The sequence below is a fragment of the Colossoma macropomum genome, unplaced genomic scaffold (assembly GCF_904425465.1).
Source record: "Colossoma macropomum unplaced genomic scaffold, Colossoma_macropomum, whole genome shotgun sequence".
In the NCBI taxonomy this organism is placed as follows: domain Eukaryota; kingdom Metazoa; phylum Chordata; class Actinopteri; order Characiformes; family Serrasalmidae; genus Colossoma; species Colossoma macropomum.
In genome coordinates, this window is record NW_023494796.1 from 32,788,201 (window position 1) to 32,806,124 (window position 17,924).

General features: G+C 40.6%; 2 protein-coding genes across 2 annotated transcripts in view; both read right to left on the reverse strand.

The window, feature by feature from the left end:
• Positions 1–17,924, reverse strand: part of adgrb3 (adhesion G protein-coupled receptor B3) — a 994,217-nt gene that overhangs the window by 666,449 nt on the left and 309,844 nt on the right. The window lies entirely within an intron of this gene.
• Positions 5,851–12,909, reverse strand: LOC118816772 (apolipoprotein L3-like). Its single transcript, XM_036583358.1, has 4 exons — positions 12,799–12,909; positions 7,870–7,934; positions 6,911–7,047; positions 5,851–6,819 (listed from the first exon to the last, which is right to left on the reverse strand). Exons 3-4 carry the CDS (start codon positions 7,017–7,019, stop codon positions 5,990–5,992), a joined length of 939 nt encoding a protein of 312 aa, XP_036439251.1. The 5' UTR covers positions 7,020–7,047; positions 7,870–7,934; positions 12,799–12,909; the 3' UTR covers positions 5,851–5,989.

Consider the following 17,924-nt stretch of genomic DNA (forward strand, 5'->3'; position numbering starts at 1 on the left):
AAATCCACATTCCTGAATCATAGCATTTATTTTACAAAAGGATAATAGTAATAATAATAATAGTAATAATAATAATAATAATAATAATAATCAGAAATTGTAGGGCCACAGTTGAAGATGCGTGTTAAATCTAGAGCTGCAGTTTCATTTTTTTTTTTGTGGTTAAAATATGCTAAACTGGGTTCAGCTCTCCGCTCCCACATCTACATCCCAAACTAGAACAAAAACTCTAAAGCTGCTCTGAGATCAGTTTGAAGAACAGCGCTGCTGTAATGCTGAGTTCAGCCACAGGGGGGCAGCAGAGTCGTTTACACTCGAAACAAGCCAGAGGAAACAGAAGCGCTGCTGAGGCAGGTAAGCTAAGCTAATTCTGCTGGTGATAAAATTGAGTTTTTAAAAATTATTTTACAGTATTAAACCTTATTTTGCAATGAAAATACTTCAGAAATACAATTTAAAAGCGAAATAAGAATTAAATTATTTGTATAAGGTATGTTTGGGTGACAGGGTGGGGTAGGGGGTACATTTTTGGCAGGCTACATCCAATCACACTTGGGCGGCGCTGCTATATTGTTTGGTTCTGCTCCAGATTAGACAGAAAAAGCAGATCCACTGCAAATGAAATGATCCAGAGATTCATATGTCGTTACGATGGTTTAAAAATTTTTCTTTACTGAGCTTCAGTCAATGAATACGTTCACTAACTTACAGCTGTGCAGGAATCCCTCTCTTTTTTCGTTCCATTTTGTTCTGGTAAAGTGTTGTAGTGTAAAGTGTGTAGAAGCAGATAGATATAATCAGATTAGTGGTGCTGGACTGCATTAACTCCCAATGGCTGGCTGTGATTGGCTGCTTCAGATCTGCAGTCGGGTCCAGATCCAGCGGGGTAAGTTCTGAAAAAGCTGCTCCAGCCTTTATTTAACTAAAACAAAAACAATGGAAGTGTCTGCAGAGATTCTTCTACATAGGTCCCTGTGTCTCTATATTTTGTGAATATTTAATATATTTCAGTTTTAGTATTTTCTGTTGTAATTTTACTTTGTTTGGTCTGCAGTGTTCTTTGTATGTAAATGATGCTGCCCTGCTGTAGAGTGATTACCTGAGCCTCACCACAAGCACTTCAATGCATGAATGTCCTGACATGTTGTGCAAATGACAAATAAACTTGAAACTTGAGTGGAAGAGCATTTGTGTCAGCTGCTGACTGATGTCACGCTGAAGGCAATTTGCGCTTTAAAATTAGTGCTTTTCCCAGCCGCTTTCAGTGGAACAGTTTTTATGCCCTTTATTGGTAGGGAGGTTGGTAGGGGGTTGTGGAAAACGTCTACAGAGTGCAGATCACGTCGACACATCTGGTTCATATCTTGGCCCTACCTGCAGCATCTGACTGTATGCAGGGTGGGCTGTCTAGTGAATAGAACTGAAATGATTCAGTCATTATGATCCATTTTTAGCCTTTTTGATTATGTGGTTTAAATTTACAGCACATTTTATTTTTAAATGTTATGCCCATATTATTGTATTCTCTCCCCCCTTTACAGTCTCCACTATTGTAGACCCACAGACAACATATTTTATTCAGAAAACTTAGTTAATAAAATAAATGCAATGAAGAATCAAAATATAACACACAGATTTGGAATGTTTGTTTTATTTCCTGTTAGCATTAGTTAAAAAAAAGTATGTGTATATATATATATATATATATATATATATATATATATATAGGCCAGAAGGTGTATTTGAGCACAAAATATACAATTTTAAATTCTGCTAAATACATCAAAAATGAAGTGTTTGACAACAGGGTCTTTAACATAGTACAAAATAACAGAACATAGATGTATTTTCATATATAACGAAAAGAATATATACAAAGCCTTCTACAATTATTGATCACCTCATATTTATACTCCAGTAAACCAGGTGATAGATGGCTAATTCTCATCTCAAGACTCAAGTGTATATAGCTGGTAAAGACCAGTATTTGACCAGTAAAAACCAGTAAAGGAAGAGTAACTCGGCCACAACGTCCAGTAAAAACGTTCATCCAATGTCCATATATAATTGTACATAAGTAAAATCCTGTGGAGATGCTTTCCCCTGATGTTCTGTATCAGAGACCATCCCTAACAGCCGTTTAACGTAAGACAGAGCTGCACTCAAGTTCAGTTCTGCCCTGCGTCCCGAGATACTTAACACAAGTTCCTGTTAGATTTATTTAACTTAGTCTCCTCATCATTTCCATCAACACTACATTTCCACCAGTGACTTATTTTAAATGCACATGTAGCCATCAGCTCAGCTACACTAGTAAAATACCTGGAAGGTTGGATTGTGTTCCCTCTTCCAAATAATTAATAACCATGCTCAAATCTTGTTCATGGGGTCATGTTTACCACTTTGTTTCATCACCTCTTCTTTAAACAACTGTAGTGGGACAAGGCCTCAAAAGCACCTAATTTCCCACTTACCATAAGACACAGTTATTTTAATTAAATTCAAGTGAGGGCTTGACCATGGTCCAGGGAACAGAGCCGAATTGAAGTTTTTCATATGCACACCGTGACAGAGATGACTGTAATAAAGGGTTATTTATTGATAGAGGTATATAAACACAAAGCAATCGATTACAAAGGTATATAGGTACTAAATATTGGATTACTAGTTATGGAAAGAAACCAGAGATATTGAATATACTGAACAAAATTATGTGATTTTCCAAATTATGTGGCTTTTGAGCAGCAAGCAGAACAACCCTAACACTAGTGTAAAGCTGGGCTAAGTGTCAATAAAGGAAAGCAAATCACAGTGAGGCTGAGACCACAAAGGGCAGTGCGAGTGAATCTACGACCTGGATGCCTCAGAGCTGCGGTGATGCGCGTGTCGCGTTGAGGGGAAGAGAGGCCGCTGCTGGCATGGGCTGGAGCAGGGTCCGCAGGTCAAAGGTCAAAGCTGCTGGACGCCTCAGAGCCGAGTTGATGCGCGTGCCATGTTGAGGAAGAGGAGCTGCTGCTCACACAGGCTAGGAAGGGTCTGCAGGTCGAAGGCAAGGCCGCTAGAGATGCGAGCCCTTGGTCGACGATTTGGACTGGCAAGGCAGGCTTCTTGCAATGCTTGGCGGCCTCTCCGGTGAGGAGCGCAGATCTTCTTCTTGGTGATGGAGGCAGGCGGTGTTCGGAGCAGGCTCTTGATGTGGATCTTAGTCAGCACTGTTTTGCCTCTGTTTCTGCTCTAAAACTAGGTTCTGAGCGGCCTGTCGTCGGCAATTAGACTTTCAAAATAGATTGATGAAACTTGAAAAACAAACGCAGCCAGATGCAGCTCTTCAATAGTCTAACCTTACAGTTACAACACTAAGATTACTGAGTAAATTAAACAAAACGGATTAAGACACAAGACAAACATCGAACCTTTAAGATCTGCAGAACTTAGCTAAAGTGCAAAACGAGGAGAACGGGCTTCTCTACTTGGAGTTTCGTTAAGGTTACATGTTGGCTGTCTCGCTCCCTTCAGGGCCAACTTTCCCTGTCCTTCTGTTTCTTCTTCTCGTTCTCCTCACTGTTTCTCTTTCTTGCTAACTTTAAAGAAAGAACTTTGAGGGGCGGGGCTAAGGCGGGGAAAAGGTTTTGGTTAGTTTGTTAGGTTACCTATAATGAATATGCAATTTCTTTGAATGCTGCTCAAGTGTCACATAATCCTTTGGAGATTCTGGGTGTGGTTACACTTAAGTAAAAGAAGCATGCAATTTCTAATATAAAACATTGTATTGTTTCCATAGTGACTATTACATTGTATTGTTTCCATAGTGACTATTACAAATGACTATGGATCTTACAGATCATTATCCCTTAACGTTAACCATGATATGGTTACATACAATAAGTTGAATCCTTAACCATTCTAGTCATACAAGAAGTAGGAACTACTTAGACAAAAGAACTAAATTGTTAAGACAATTTCGTGGTTATACGTCACATTACTATTTCTAAACAATGCTTACATGAACGGTTACATAATAACTCAGAGTAAAATAAGTGAATACGTAATCATCAATAATTCTGTAGATATGTTGGGTGAAACTCTATGATTAAAGTGTACATAGTCACACAAGCTACAAACTTTAGAATGCTACTTATAATAACACTACAAGAAGACTTGCAAGAAAAGTATATATATAGGATTAACAGTGATCACGAAACATATGGGTTGTTCCTCAAACAAAAGAAAAGAAAAAGTATATAATGGGTGGAATGAACATAGTTGTGAATGAACCTAGATCAGTGAAGAAGGGTTACAGTTCCCTTCGGCAGGGATTAATCAATTCACATCTGACAAGGCAACATGTTAACAGTAACAGAGGTGTTCTTCACAGTTTGATAAAGGAAAGGCATTTGATAGATACTTGATTAACGATCACATTGTGGATACTTTGCCAGAAAGCAGGGCTCTCAGGAGCCTCGACTGAAGGAATGCACTTAAGAGTATCTGGCCACACCGAGGGGTCTGCTCAGGGATCCGTGAGGTCTCAACAGTCCCCTCACCCAGAGTTGATTGGTGGGCCATCTTTGGCTTTTGTTTTAGGTTAGATGTCTCTCTTTGTGGGGGAAGGTGAGCTGTATGGGTGTGAGAGAGAGAGGGAAAGGAATTTTCAAAAGCCACAATTTATCAGTATCCCAAAATTTACTTCAGTGATGTCCAAAGGTCTGTTCAGGATGTTTATAAAGGGGTGGCATGACGTTCCATTATGTTGCCCTTAAACTGTTTCTTCAGACTTCTTCAGAGTCTTCAGACCTCTGGGTCAAAGTAGGTCTGTTCTGAGGTGAGACACCCCCCTCCCCACTTCTGCACCAGGTTGCCAAAGGGGGGGGGGCAAATGGGGGTTGTGAGACGTGTCTTTAGCAGTCAGCCATAAATTTACTATTGGTCCTTCTAAACATCCTGCTGCATACAGATGCAGATCTCACTTTGCTCAAAAAGTTCTGATCAGTTTATGAATTAAAAACAGCGAAGCACGCTACACAACACTCTGTAAGTGTTTGTGAACTGAGGAGACACTGCTGTAGTTTTGAAAGTGAAATGTTTTCTTGTTCTTGTTTCATACAGAATTTCAGCTGCTCATTAGTTCAGGGGCTCCTTTGTCATATTTTTCATTTCATAATGCAGCAAATATTATCAGTGGTGGCAGGTCAGTTTAGTACCTGGACTCTTTTAATACGGAGCAATGCTGCTGTAATACATGCAGAATGAGGTTTTACATTGTCTTGCTGAAATAATCAAGGCCTTCCCTGAAAAAGACGTTGTCTGGATGGCAGTATATGTTGCCAAAACGTATATATTGTTCAGCATTAATGGTGCCTTCACAGATGAGCACGTCATCCATGCCATGTGCACTAATGCCCCCCTATACCATCAAGAATACTGGCATTTGAACTGTGCACTGATTACAATCTGAGTGGTCAAATGTTGATTCGTCAGACCACAGGACACTTTTCCACTTCCACTCAGTCCATATTAAATGAGCTCAGGCCCAGAGAAGGCGGCAGCATTTCTGGATCCTGTTTATATATGGTTTCTTCTTTGCATTTTAACTTGCATTTGTGGATGCAGTGATGAACTGTTTACACAGACAGTGGTTTTCAGAAGTGTTCAGTGATGTAAAAGATTCATTGCAAGTTGTCGCAAATGTTTGACTGCAGTTGTTACTGCCAAGAGTGGCACAACCAGGCCTTAGGTTTATGGGGCAATTACTTTTTCACACGGGTGATATAGGTTTTGAGTAAATCTGTATCATCAATAAATGGAATGAACATTTAAAAGCTGCATTTTGCATTTGCTCATGTTGTCTTTATCTTATTTGGATGATTTGAAACACTTAAATGTGACAAATTAGCAAGAAATCTGGTGAGGGGCAAATACTTTTTCATAGCACTGTAAATGTAAAAACGTATATGTAATAATAATTCAATTAAATGGTCTTCAATGCAGGTTAAGTTGCTTTCAGTTTATCGGTGATCTCTGCATTTAGTCGTTCTTTATGCTTTTTAAGTTCTTTCAGTGTTTGTTTAAGATGATCAGCAGTTTTTCTCATTTCCTGAATGAACTTCACTACGTCTGATCTCTCGCTCCCATCTTTTCGCTCTTTGTCTATTTCTATGAGTTCTCTGGTGTCTTTGAAAATAAAGGCAATATCAAACAGGAGAAAAAGCCCAGAGATCACTCCTGTCATTGCTGCAGCTGCTCTCACAGTTCTAGATACCTGTGCTGCCACTCTGCCAATTTCAGCAACATTAACCAGCCGTATGAGTTCAGCTGCATGTCCTGCCCCTCTGGCTACTCCAAATATGCTTTGCATTTTCTGTGCGGATGATTCACTGAGCTCAATTTTTTGGATCTCTTCAAGCAGGAGCTTTATATCTTCCAGGCATTCGATAATAGGAGAAATTCTGCTCTGAAATGTTTTCAGAATTTCTTCTATTTCCCCTCGTAAGGTTCTCTGTCGAACCATGTCTGTGATGTTGGATGCAGCTCCTGTTATTCCACCAGCAACTGCAACTCCAATACCTACACCTGTCACGATCAGTGATGCACCCAGAGTAAATGGAGCCAGAATAACTCCTACAATCGAGGTGATTCCTCCAGCTGCCCCAATCACTCCCCCAGACAGGCTTCCAATGGTGGCGCTTCGATGAGTTTTCTCCAAATTGTCAGTTATTCCTGTCAGTTTTTTTATTAGGGCCTTGAGATCCGACACGTTGCTGTCAAAGAGTGAGGTGAATAACTGTATTTTTGCAATGAGAGATTTGTCTGGTGGGACACCTGGTGAGGACATTGTGCTCAACATCAGTAAATGTGCATTTTGTAGATAAAAAGATGGACGTTTCTGTTTAAATAATGAGAAAAATCTCACATTGTTCTGTAGAGGCAGGTTGATCCATGCTGCGATTTGAGCCAGTACTGTTGATGCTGTAACAGTCGCCTTCACAGTCAATTCTCCTGTACTCATTTGAACAGGCCATTTTGGAAGAGCTGTTTCTGCAGGTGATTCTGTTTAGTTGAGAGATGATGTTATTAGTGGTCTGTAACTAAACTGTCTTTCAAATGAATTTCAAATCAGATCCTTTTCTGTGTGCTGTGCAATAAAGCAGGACTTGCTGTTCTCCAAAACTGAACGTTTTATGAACAAAACAGGGAGTGTGTTTATCTCCCCTAGTAAGTACATAATTACATTTACTCAGTGTTCAACACACAATCTGTGAAACGAAATTTCCTGTTCTGGTTGTGAAGTTTGAATAAACAGGTTTATCATGGAATAAAATTTATATGCATTAGTAAAATCAGTCTAAATTGTTTTTTCCTGTTTGGAGCTGCTGTGATATAAAAGGTAAAATAGGTTGTCTTTTTAAATTATGAATTATGAAATATTAGAGCAGTTTGCCCACAGCACACTTAAGCACACTTGAGCTTCAGTCTAGTGGATCCTTCAGGGTATGTATTCTCCCACCCAAACAGGAAAAGAGTAACAACAGTTTTATTTATTAACTGACAATTACACTTTCCAGGATTAATAGCTGGATTAATTGTACCTGAGTAGTTGGAGTAATGTAGTTTAAGGAAAATGTGACTGACTGATTTGTACAGGATGATTGAACTGCGCAGTTTACGCATGCGGGTCATTTCAGGATGCCGGTTCGTTCACATTAATGACGGATTTGAATCACTTACCTAAACAAGTGTGAACCATCATGTCAGAGAGATCGGATTTGAGCAAAAAATCGGATTTGAGAAATGAGGCTTGTAATGTGAACGTAGCCTCAGTTGTTCTGAACAAAGTAGTTTAGAGCTGTTTGATATGGAAGAGAAACTTACCTTAGTGAAACTGTTCTTTTGATTTTCTTTCCAGTGGTGATGATGGGAATCAGGGGTCGAGACGTCTGCAACACAGATAAAGCCTTTTATTTGATGTGCATAACAACCTGTAAACCTACAAGTCTAATGATTGTTTATATGTATATTGATAATGGTGCAACAGTGTTAAATACAACCCCATTCCAGAAAAGTTGGGACGCTGTGCAGAATATAAATAAAAACAGAATGCAATGATGTGCAAATCATGTAAACCATCTTTTTAAAGGAAAACACTACAAAGACAACATATCAAATGTTGAAACTGAGAAATTGTATTGTTTTTTGAAAAATGCTTGGCCATTTTGAATTTGATGCCAACAACACATTCCAAAAAAGTTGGGACGGGGGCCTGTTTACGACTGTGTTTCATCACCTCTTCTTTAACAACACTGTGTAAGTGTTTGGGAACTGAGGAGACACTGCTGTAGTTTAGAAAGTGAAATGTTTTCCTGTTCTTGTTTGATACAGGATTTCAGCTGCTCCACAGTTCAGAGTCTCCTTTGTCATATTTTTCATTTCATAATGCAGCAAATATTATCAGTGGTGACAGATCTGGACTGCAGGCAGACTCTTTTAATTCAGCATTAATGGTGCCTTCACAGATGTGCACGTCACCCATGCCATGTGCACTAATGCCCCCGTATACCATCATGAATACTGGCTTTTGAACTGTGCACTGATAACAAGCTGAGTGGTCTTTAGCCCGGAGGACACAGTATACATGATTTCCAAAAAGAATTTCAAATGTTGATTCGTCGGACCACAGGACACTTTTCCACTTCACCTCAGTCCATTTTAAATGAGCTCAGAAGGTGGCGGTGTTTCTGGATCCTGTTTATATTTGGTTTCTTCTTTGCGTTTTAGGGTTTTAACTTGTATTTGTGGATGCAGTGATGAACTGTTTTCACAGACAGTGGTTTTCAGAAGTGTTTCTGAGCCCATGCAGTGATTTTCACTACAGAATCATGTCTGTTTTTAATGCAGTGCTGCCTGAGGGCCCAAAGATCACGACAAGCAAATACTGGTTTTTGGCCTCGTCCCTTACATACAGAGATTTCTCCAGATTCTCTGAGTCTTTTAATGTTATTATGTACTGTAGATGATGAAAAGCAAAAGTTCTTTGCTATTTTACGTTGAGAACCGTTATTCTTGAATTGTTACACTATTTGATCGTGCAGTCTTTCACAGAGTGGTGAACCCCTCCTCATCTTTACTTCTGAAAGACTCCGCCTCTCTGAAATGCTCTTTAATACCCAATCATGTTACTGACTTGTTGCCAATTAACTACCAGGTGTTTTTTTAGCATGACACAACTTTACCAGCCTTTTGTTCCCCTGTCCCGACTTTTTTAGAACGTGTTGTTGGCATAAAATTCAAAATGGGCAAAAATTTTTCAAAACACAATAAAATTTCAGTTTCAACATTTGATATGTTGTGTTTGAAGCATTTTCAATAAAATATAGGGTTTAAATCATTTGCACATCATTGCATTTTGTTTTTATTTGCATTTTGCACAACATCCCAACTTTTTTGGGGTTGTAGATTTGCTAGATTGAAGGTGCAGTAAGATCCGAGTGACTCTGTTGGTGTGGATGAGGGGTGGATTGTCCATGGATCATCATGATGATGACTCAGAGGTGCAGTGACAGGCCTATAGACTGATACACCAGCACTACTGGCTGTTTGGCAGCCTGATGGCCTGGGGGAAGAAACCGGCTTGGAACCGGCTGGTTCTGGACTTCATACTTCTGAACCTCCTCCCGCTCAGCAGCTGTGAGAACAGACAGTGGCTTGGATGGGTGGAGTCCTTTAGAAACCTCCTGGTCTTCCTCAGGCAGCGTTGTATAAATCCATTCAAGTCATCTGGTGAGAATTCTGGTATTTTTTCATCTTCAATATATATTGCAGAAAAAAATGTTGAAATTTCTGTTTTTCCAACATCATTCAGCCCTAAAAACAAACGATTTTTTTCCAATTTTGAAAAACTCTTCATCTGGCCCTCACTCATCTTGAGAAAAAGGACACTTATGTCAGAATGCTGTTCATAGACGTCAGCATTCAACACCATCATCCCTCAGCAGCTGATTGGAAAACTGAGCCTGCTGGGCCTGAACACCTCCCTCTGTAACTGGATCCTGGACTTTCTTACTGAGAGACCTCAGTCAGTCCAGATTGGGAGCAGCATCGCTAACACCATCACACTGAGCACTGGAGCCACTGCTGTTCACTTTACTGACTCACGACTGTGCAGCAGCTCACAGTTCCAACCACATCATACAGTTTGCTGATATCACTACTGTGGTTGGTCTCATCAGCAAGAACGATGAGTCAGCATACAGAGAGGAAATGCGGTGACTGACAGACTGGTGTAAAGTCAACAACCTACATCTGAATGTGGACAAAACAAAGGAGAAGGTTGTTGACTTCAAGAGAGCACAGAGTGACCACTCTCCACTCACTATCAACAACTCCCCTGTGGAGATCGTTGCGAGAACCAAGTTCCTTGGTGTTCATCTAGCGGAGAACCTCACCTGGTTCCTGAACACCAGCTTCATAACCAAGAAAGCCCAGCAGCGTCTCTATTCCCTGCGGAAGTTAAGGAAAGCTCATCTCCCACCCGTCATCCTTACCACCTTCTACAGAGGCACCATAGAGAGCATCCTCAGCAGCTGCATTACAGCCCGGTTTGGGAATTGCACCACCCCCAACCGCAAGACCCTCCAGCGAATAGTGAGGACAACTGAAAAATCATTGGGGTCTTTCTCCCCTCCATCACAGACATTTACACCACACGCTGCATCCGAAAAGCCACTAGCGTTGTGACTGACTGACCCCACACACCCCTCACATGAACTGTTCTCTCCTCTGCCAGCTGGAAGAAGGTACCGCAGCAATCGGGCCGTCACAGCCAGACTGGGCAACAGTGTCTTTCGAGAAGCCATCAGATTCCTCAACTCCCACGGACCCACACACACATATACATAACCCCCACACAGACCCACACACACATATACATAACTCCCACACGGACCCACACACACATATACATAACTCCCACACGGACCCACACACACATATACATAACACTCCCACGGACCCACACACACATATACATAACACTCCCACGGGCCCACACACACATATACATAACTCCCACACGGACCCACACACACATATACATAACACTTCTTGCAGTTCCAAATCATGAACACTGTATTTAAATATAGTTATTGCATTTCACAGAAACACTTCACATAATATAATTGTAGATCTGAATACTTGCATTTTGCACATTTTACTTCACTTGACTTGCTGCTAGAATTACTGTTTCAACCAAATACTCTATGCTGTATATTGCTGTTCTGATTGCTACCTCAGTGACTGCTATGCTCATATATGCTAGGCTCTCTTCTAAGCTGCTAATATGTCATAGTATGTAGCTCTGCGTTGCACAGCTCCACATACTCTCAGTACCGTGTACTGCCTGTGTTCTGTTTTGTATTTACTGTAAGTCTTTCGTATTTATTTACTGTACTGTACTTGTGTTCCTGTGTTGGTCCTGGAGGAATGTTGTTTCATTTCACTGTGTACTTGTATGTAGCTGAAATGACAAAAAAGCCTGACTTGACTTGACTTGATGGGATGGCAAAAAGCATTATAAGTGACTTCAGTCACCAGGAGCTGAACTTTTACTATTTGTTTGTTTGTTTATTCTATTTTTTTTTTACAGAAATACTGTCATATATGGTATACCCTGGTAAAATTCTAGGAAGGGATGGAGGTACGAAAAAATGCTTTCTCTTGGACAAATCCTACGCAGCTATGGGATATCTTACAACCGCTATGCAGACGATACTCAGATCTACTTGGTCCAGTCCACAAACAACTATGCTTTCCTCGACTCGCTTTGTAAGTGCTGTTACACCTGGTCATTTCGTACGTCAAGTATCAGGATTATATCTTTTGACAAGCAACTGTACAACCAAAACTCTTGCCCATGCAGTACGTCACTGGACACGTGATCCATGATCCGCGATCAAGATAATCATGGAGGATTTACATGGTCGGGACCTGATGAAACAACAGACATGGATATGGACAGACACTACCGTGCAAAACAACCTGCAGACAACATAATAAACAGTTGTAACTGGTTGCAGCGTAACGAGCGGATTTGCTTGTTCCATCCTGCACAGCAATCGCATTTCAGTCCGACTAACTGGAGATGCATTTCACTGCCAAGTGTAAATGCATGTGAATAAAATCTTATCAGGATACAATCCAGATACTGGACACATGATGTGACCAGGTGTAAACGGGGTCATAGACTCTCGCTGGACAGGTGGAAAGTGGTCTGTCCTCAGTGGAAAGTGCTTTGACTATAAAAGATGTGTGATGGAATTCCCCACCACCACTGTGTGAATTGGTAGCAGGTTGAAGGTCATTAGAGAGGTCAGCCTGTCATGTAATCATTTTAAATTCCTCAGTGGTCATATAAATACACCCTACTTATTACAATGAATTTCTTTTGCTTGTTTCCTGAGCTGGGATTGACTGACTCTCCGATTCTCCAACAATAAAACTCTGCAGCATGTGCATCCAGCCTGACCTCATTTATTACAGCGTGATTCTTAGTTTTAGTTCTTAGTGCGTTTGGTGTACGCCTGCATTAAATTAGCTGAAAAATAAAATATGGGGAAATCAAAATAACGTAAAGGATCTGTGAGACAAACTGTACTCAGATAAGCGATTCTCTGAAACAAACCAGTGTGGCTTTTTCTGAAGCCACCAACAGCACAAAACAGCCTGCTTGCAGTAAATCAAGCAGCATCTAAAGAAACATCAGCACATCTGTAATAAAGTAATTTAGAGTGATCAAACAAAATTTACCTTCTGTTTGGAGAGGAGTCAGAATGTACCGTCTACCATGAAGCACGGAGGAGGATCTCTGCTGTGGTGGTGCAAGAGCTGTAAAAGAAGTGTAGTTGAAATGGAAAGCAAAACAGCTGTTTTATTGTTAACCACAGCAGCCCCTGAAGCTTTGGGTGGATACTTCCTCTCCTCCTAGATTTTCCACAATAAACTGTGAGTGGTGTTATTGAAAAGTGGAAGTGTTTAGGAATCACAGCAACTCAGTCACAAAGAGTCGGACCACGTAAAGTTACAGAGCGGGTCGCTGAGTGCTGAGAAGCATAGAGCATAAAAGTCTCCAACGCTCTGCTGATCAATAACTGCAGAGTTCAAACCTCCTCTGGCATCAACATCAGCACTAAAACTAGTTTTATCCACCCACAGTTTCTGGTTGGGAAACGTGTTTTCGGTGATTTTTGGGACCGTCTCGTGTACCAGTTTCCCAATGACACACAATTGCTTCCCTAACACGTTGATGTCCTCAGAGCTGCGCCGGAACGTGTCTCAGTCTGCGTCATCAAGAGCGTCCTGCAGGACGGCCACTGATTGGTCCGTCCAGCATAGGACCTCCCTCTGAACTGAAGCTTCCCATTTCAGCTTTTGTTTAGATTTTTTTGTTTTGTTTAGGCATGAACACCACTCAATCCCGTCCCAGGGGGGTCTGATGCGGCCGGCGCTCCGTCCTGTGTGGTGCTGTCCCTTTGTCTGCCATGACTGGATGGGCTGCTCGCGTGCATCGTAGAGCCTTGTGCTATTTGGATCCTTGTGTGGTCTTCACTGTACAAAGGCCTCTTAACTCCATACCCAACACTGTACAGAACTGTAAAACTGTATCCTCTTATACTGTTTTGTGTCTGTGCTGTTATCCGGTGTCGACCAGAGGAGGATGGGTTCCCCTATTTGAGTCTGGTTCCTCTCGAGGTTTCTTCCTCCTGTTGAGGGAGATTTTTCTTGCCACTGTCGCCAAGGCTTGCTCACTCTTGGCGTGGACCCAGATTCTCTGTAAATCTGCTTTGTAACAACATCTGTTGTAAAAGGCGCTATATAAATAAATTTGACTTGACTTGATGAGGAAGATGGCGGCATGGTCCGACTTTCCAAACCCAGGATGTAACTGTGCTTTATAACTGTTTTTAAAAGGAGTATAGCAATTGTCCAGAGTTCTGTTCACCTGGTGGGGGGGGGGTGAAGTGCTGGTGAAAGTTACTGCACGCTTGAGGTTGGCGCTGTTGAAATCCCCAACCACAATGAACGAAGCTTCTCGTTGCATACACTCCGCCTCCCCTTGACTTTGGGATGAACTTGAATGGAGATTGCGAGCCAGGCCCTCTCATCCAACAACCAGGGGTGTAAAAAGTACTGAAAACCCTACTTAAGTACAAGTTCTGTTACTGTTACTGTTGTGATAATTTACTCACGTACAAGTAAAGTATTAGTAGATAAAATTACTCAACTATAACTATTCTCCATATATACTCTACGTAAGCTGTACTCTATATGTAGCTATACTTTAATTGAAAGAACATCTGGCTTACATGCACTGATATTAATTAGAAATATTTATATTTATGTAAATTAAGGCTGGGCAGGATGACAGTATATGTCGTTATCATGATAAATTATGCCACAATATGCTTTTCTGAGTATCGTCAGAGCTTACTGCATGTTTGATTAGATAGCATAATTGGTCCTGTTTGATTAGATTCAAATCAAATCAAATCAAATCAGATTTATTGTCACATCACAAGAGTACAGGGACACAGGTGAGTGAAAAACTTGAGTGCGAGTTCCACAAATTATGCAGAGAACAGTATTTACACATAGATAAACAAAACTATAGATAGGATAGAAGAATAGATAAAACCAATTTAACTAAAATATATACATATAATCTTACACAATAACTTAAAAATAATAATATTGCACCGAGACATATAATATTGCACTGGGAATGTAGAGTGAGTGTAATCAACTATATACTATATATAGTAATGGATATTACAATGCTATGTAGATGTGCAAATAATCACACTAGGTGTGGAGGTAGAAGATGGTACAGTAGGTGGCAGAGTATTTAGTAAAGTGCAAGGTACAGGAAGTTAAGTGGAAGCGCAGGGGGAGAGTATTGTCTTTGGATAGGTATTCAAAGTCCAGCTATGCAAGTAAAGTGCGGGAGTACAGTGGGTGCACGTACGTGTAATGGGAAGGGTTGGGCTGGGCAGAGCAGTGATTACTGGCTGTTCAATAGCCTGATTGCATGGGGGAAGAAGCTGTCTTTGAGCCGACTGGTTCTGGCTTTTAAGCTTCTGAGCCTCCTACCACTCGGCAGCTGAGAGAACAGACAGTGACTAGGATGGGAGGGGTCCTTCATAATCCTTCTGGATTTCCTCAGGCAGCGACTGGTGTATAAATCCAATAGGTTAGGGAGCTGAACCCCGGTGATGGACTGTGCTGTCCGCACCACCCTCTGCAGAGATTTCCTCTCACGAACAGTACAGTTACCGTACCAGGTGGTGATGCTGCCCGTCAGGATGCTTTCCACAGTGCAGGTGTAGAAGGTCTTAAGGATGCTGGGGTTCAATTCAGTGCAGTGCAGTGTGTGAAATGTTGAATACAAATCACTGGATTCATAACTGAATAAAGTATGTTTTAAATGCAGCACTGCTTTGGCTGTTCCAACGTATCAGAAAAAATAAACATTGTCACACATCATGTATCATAAAAATCTCTTGAAGTATCGTTAAATTACATTTTCGCCATATCGCCCAGCTATAACATAAACGAAAAGGCCTTGGCTGTAATGATCTCCGCATCAGGTTGTTTTTTTGACCTCCTTAATTCCATCCAGGGCTTTTTGAAGGCCTTGCCCAGTTTTGCTCATTTCCTGAATGAACCTCACTCCTGTGACTGCTTCAGCTGCTCTCACAGTTCTAGACAGGATCTAGATCATTTTCTATCTCTTCCAGGTAATTAACATTAGGAATTGAATTGAATTGCTTTCAGAGTTGCTTCTATTTCCTCTCGTAAGGATTTCTGACAAACCATGTCTGTGATGTTAGATGTTGCTTGTGTTACACCTCCAGCAACTCCAACTCCAAGCCTGCTCCTATCACAACCAAAGATACCCCGCAGTAAACGGAGCCAGGGCAACTCCCACAGTCGAGGTGATTCCTCCAGCTGCTCCAATCACTCCCCCAAGTAGGCTTCCAATGGTGGTGTTCTGATGAGTTTTCTCCGTTACTTATTTCTGTCAGTTTTAGGATTTGAGCTTGGAGATCTGTGATATTGTTGTCGAGGAACGAGATGAGTAATTTTACTTTTTCAGAGAGAAATTCATCGGCCTGGTCATCTGGTGAAACTCCTGTAGGGAACATCAGTGTAATTGGGCATTACTGCATTTCAGAGGACAAATAACTAATAAATATTTCTCTAAATAAAGATGAAAATCTTACGGTGTTCTGAAGAGGGTAGTTGTTTCATGATGTGGTTTGAGACATGACTAATCTTTCCTCTGTCTTCTTTGAATGGGACCATTTTCATTTTAGTAATGTTGTTATTGCAGTTCCTCCTGTTCAGCTGGAGGGTCCGTAACTGAAGTCTCCTTGATGTCCCTTTTGAGAAAAATAGGCTAAAAAGAGAATGCAGTGTCTTCAGTTTTGTGAAAATCCTTACCACAATATTGATTAATTTACCAAATTAAAAATGCACTAAGCAAGTCTTGGAGACCTGAAGACCTGTTGGAAATGTATAACTGCGCACAAGGTGTGGATAAGTGGGTTGTGCGTTGGACCCCTTCCCCAATGCGCATGAATCCGATAAATATGAGCGCGTTGAAGCATAGTATTCAAAGAAAACTCGATCTTCTGAGGATGTGAGTCAATTATCTTCATCAGTACAAGGTTGACTTTGAATTTGGGACCAAAACATCAAGGCCGGGTGGTATTTTTGCACCTGTGAGTCTGATGTTAATACTTTTTTTTCCTTCAGTTTTTCAATCTTACCTCTTACCTAAAGTGCTGCTTTGGTCATTTCATTAGTGACAGATGCCAAAAATAATCAAAATATAGAATTCAGATTTGTGCTGGTTCTTTATCAATGCATTCTTAAACAGGATAGTAAACCTTTGAGAAAAAAGTCATTTTGGAAAAAATGCTCTGTCACCACATCTTATTCAAGGTAATGAGTCACAAACTACTCATGTTGCTGCGGAAAACGGTTTTCTGTCATTTAGAAGTTTGTCTAATGTAAAGCTTATCATACTCACCCTACAGGGGAAGAATAATAAGTATTATTCAGGAAGAGAAGTAGGGATCATTTTGATTGTTTTCTAAACTGTGCATCATTTATATTAAACATTTTCCTGTATTTGTATGCAAAATATTACACAAACATATTTTTACATTTTTAAATTCTTTAACATTTTTCTTAAATAGGCACTCCAGCCATTGTTACATCTGTTGTAAACATGACTACTCTCTGGTTTTAGGACTAGGAAAATCCCCTTCTGTTGAGGTATATTGAAGGTGGGAGGAACTTTTGGAAACTTACAAGCGTTTTGGGGAGAATACTTGGTTGGGCTCTTTTGAATTTATTTTTCATCCCCCACCAGCTGGCCACTGCAGAAGGAAGCTCCATAGTAAATGTTACTGCGAGGAAGCCACATATAATGTCTGTGTTTTTTAGCCTCCAGTGGTACATGAGCAGATTTCTGTATTGCTATGAGGAAATCTCTATAGTTTTAACTTTTTGCCTAATGTATGCTGGGTATTGCGGTAAGAAAGCATTAATGGATAGAAACTCAGGAGGATGTAAAAGGATGAAAAATATGCCCACACACACACACACACGCACACACACACACACACACACACACACACACACTGCTGTCGAAAGAAAACCTCGTATCTCCATTTTTGTCATTTTCCAGATTTTGACATAATTTGAAAATACATGTTACCCTTTACATTGTGTGCAAATTTCATGATGAAAGAAACGGCCCTAAACAACTTGGAAAAAAGTCTGGTTCCATTGACTCTTACATTAAAAGTAAAGTGTGTTTTTTCCTTCTCCTGTAAAGTCACCATTTTAGAGATATGAGATTTTCC

Bases quoted from the DNA above. Each gene is read 5' to 3' on its own strand.
- LOC118816772 (XM_036583358.1), bottom strand. From the start codon at position 7,019: ATGGCCTGTTCAAATGAGTACAGGAGAATTGACTGTGAAGGCGACTGT. The intron at 6,820-6,910 runs GTGAGATTTTTC...TGTCCTCACCAG, and splicing joins ACCTGCCTCTACAGAACAAT to GTGTCCCACCAGACAAATCT.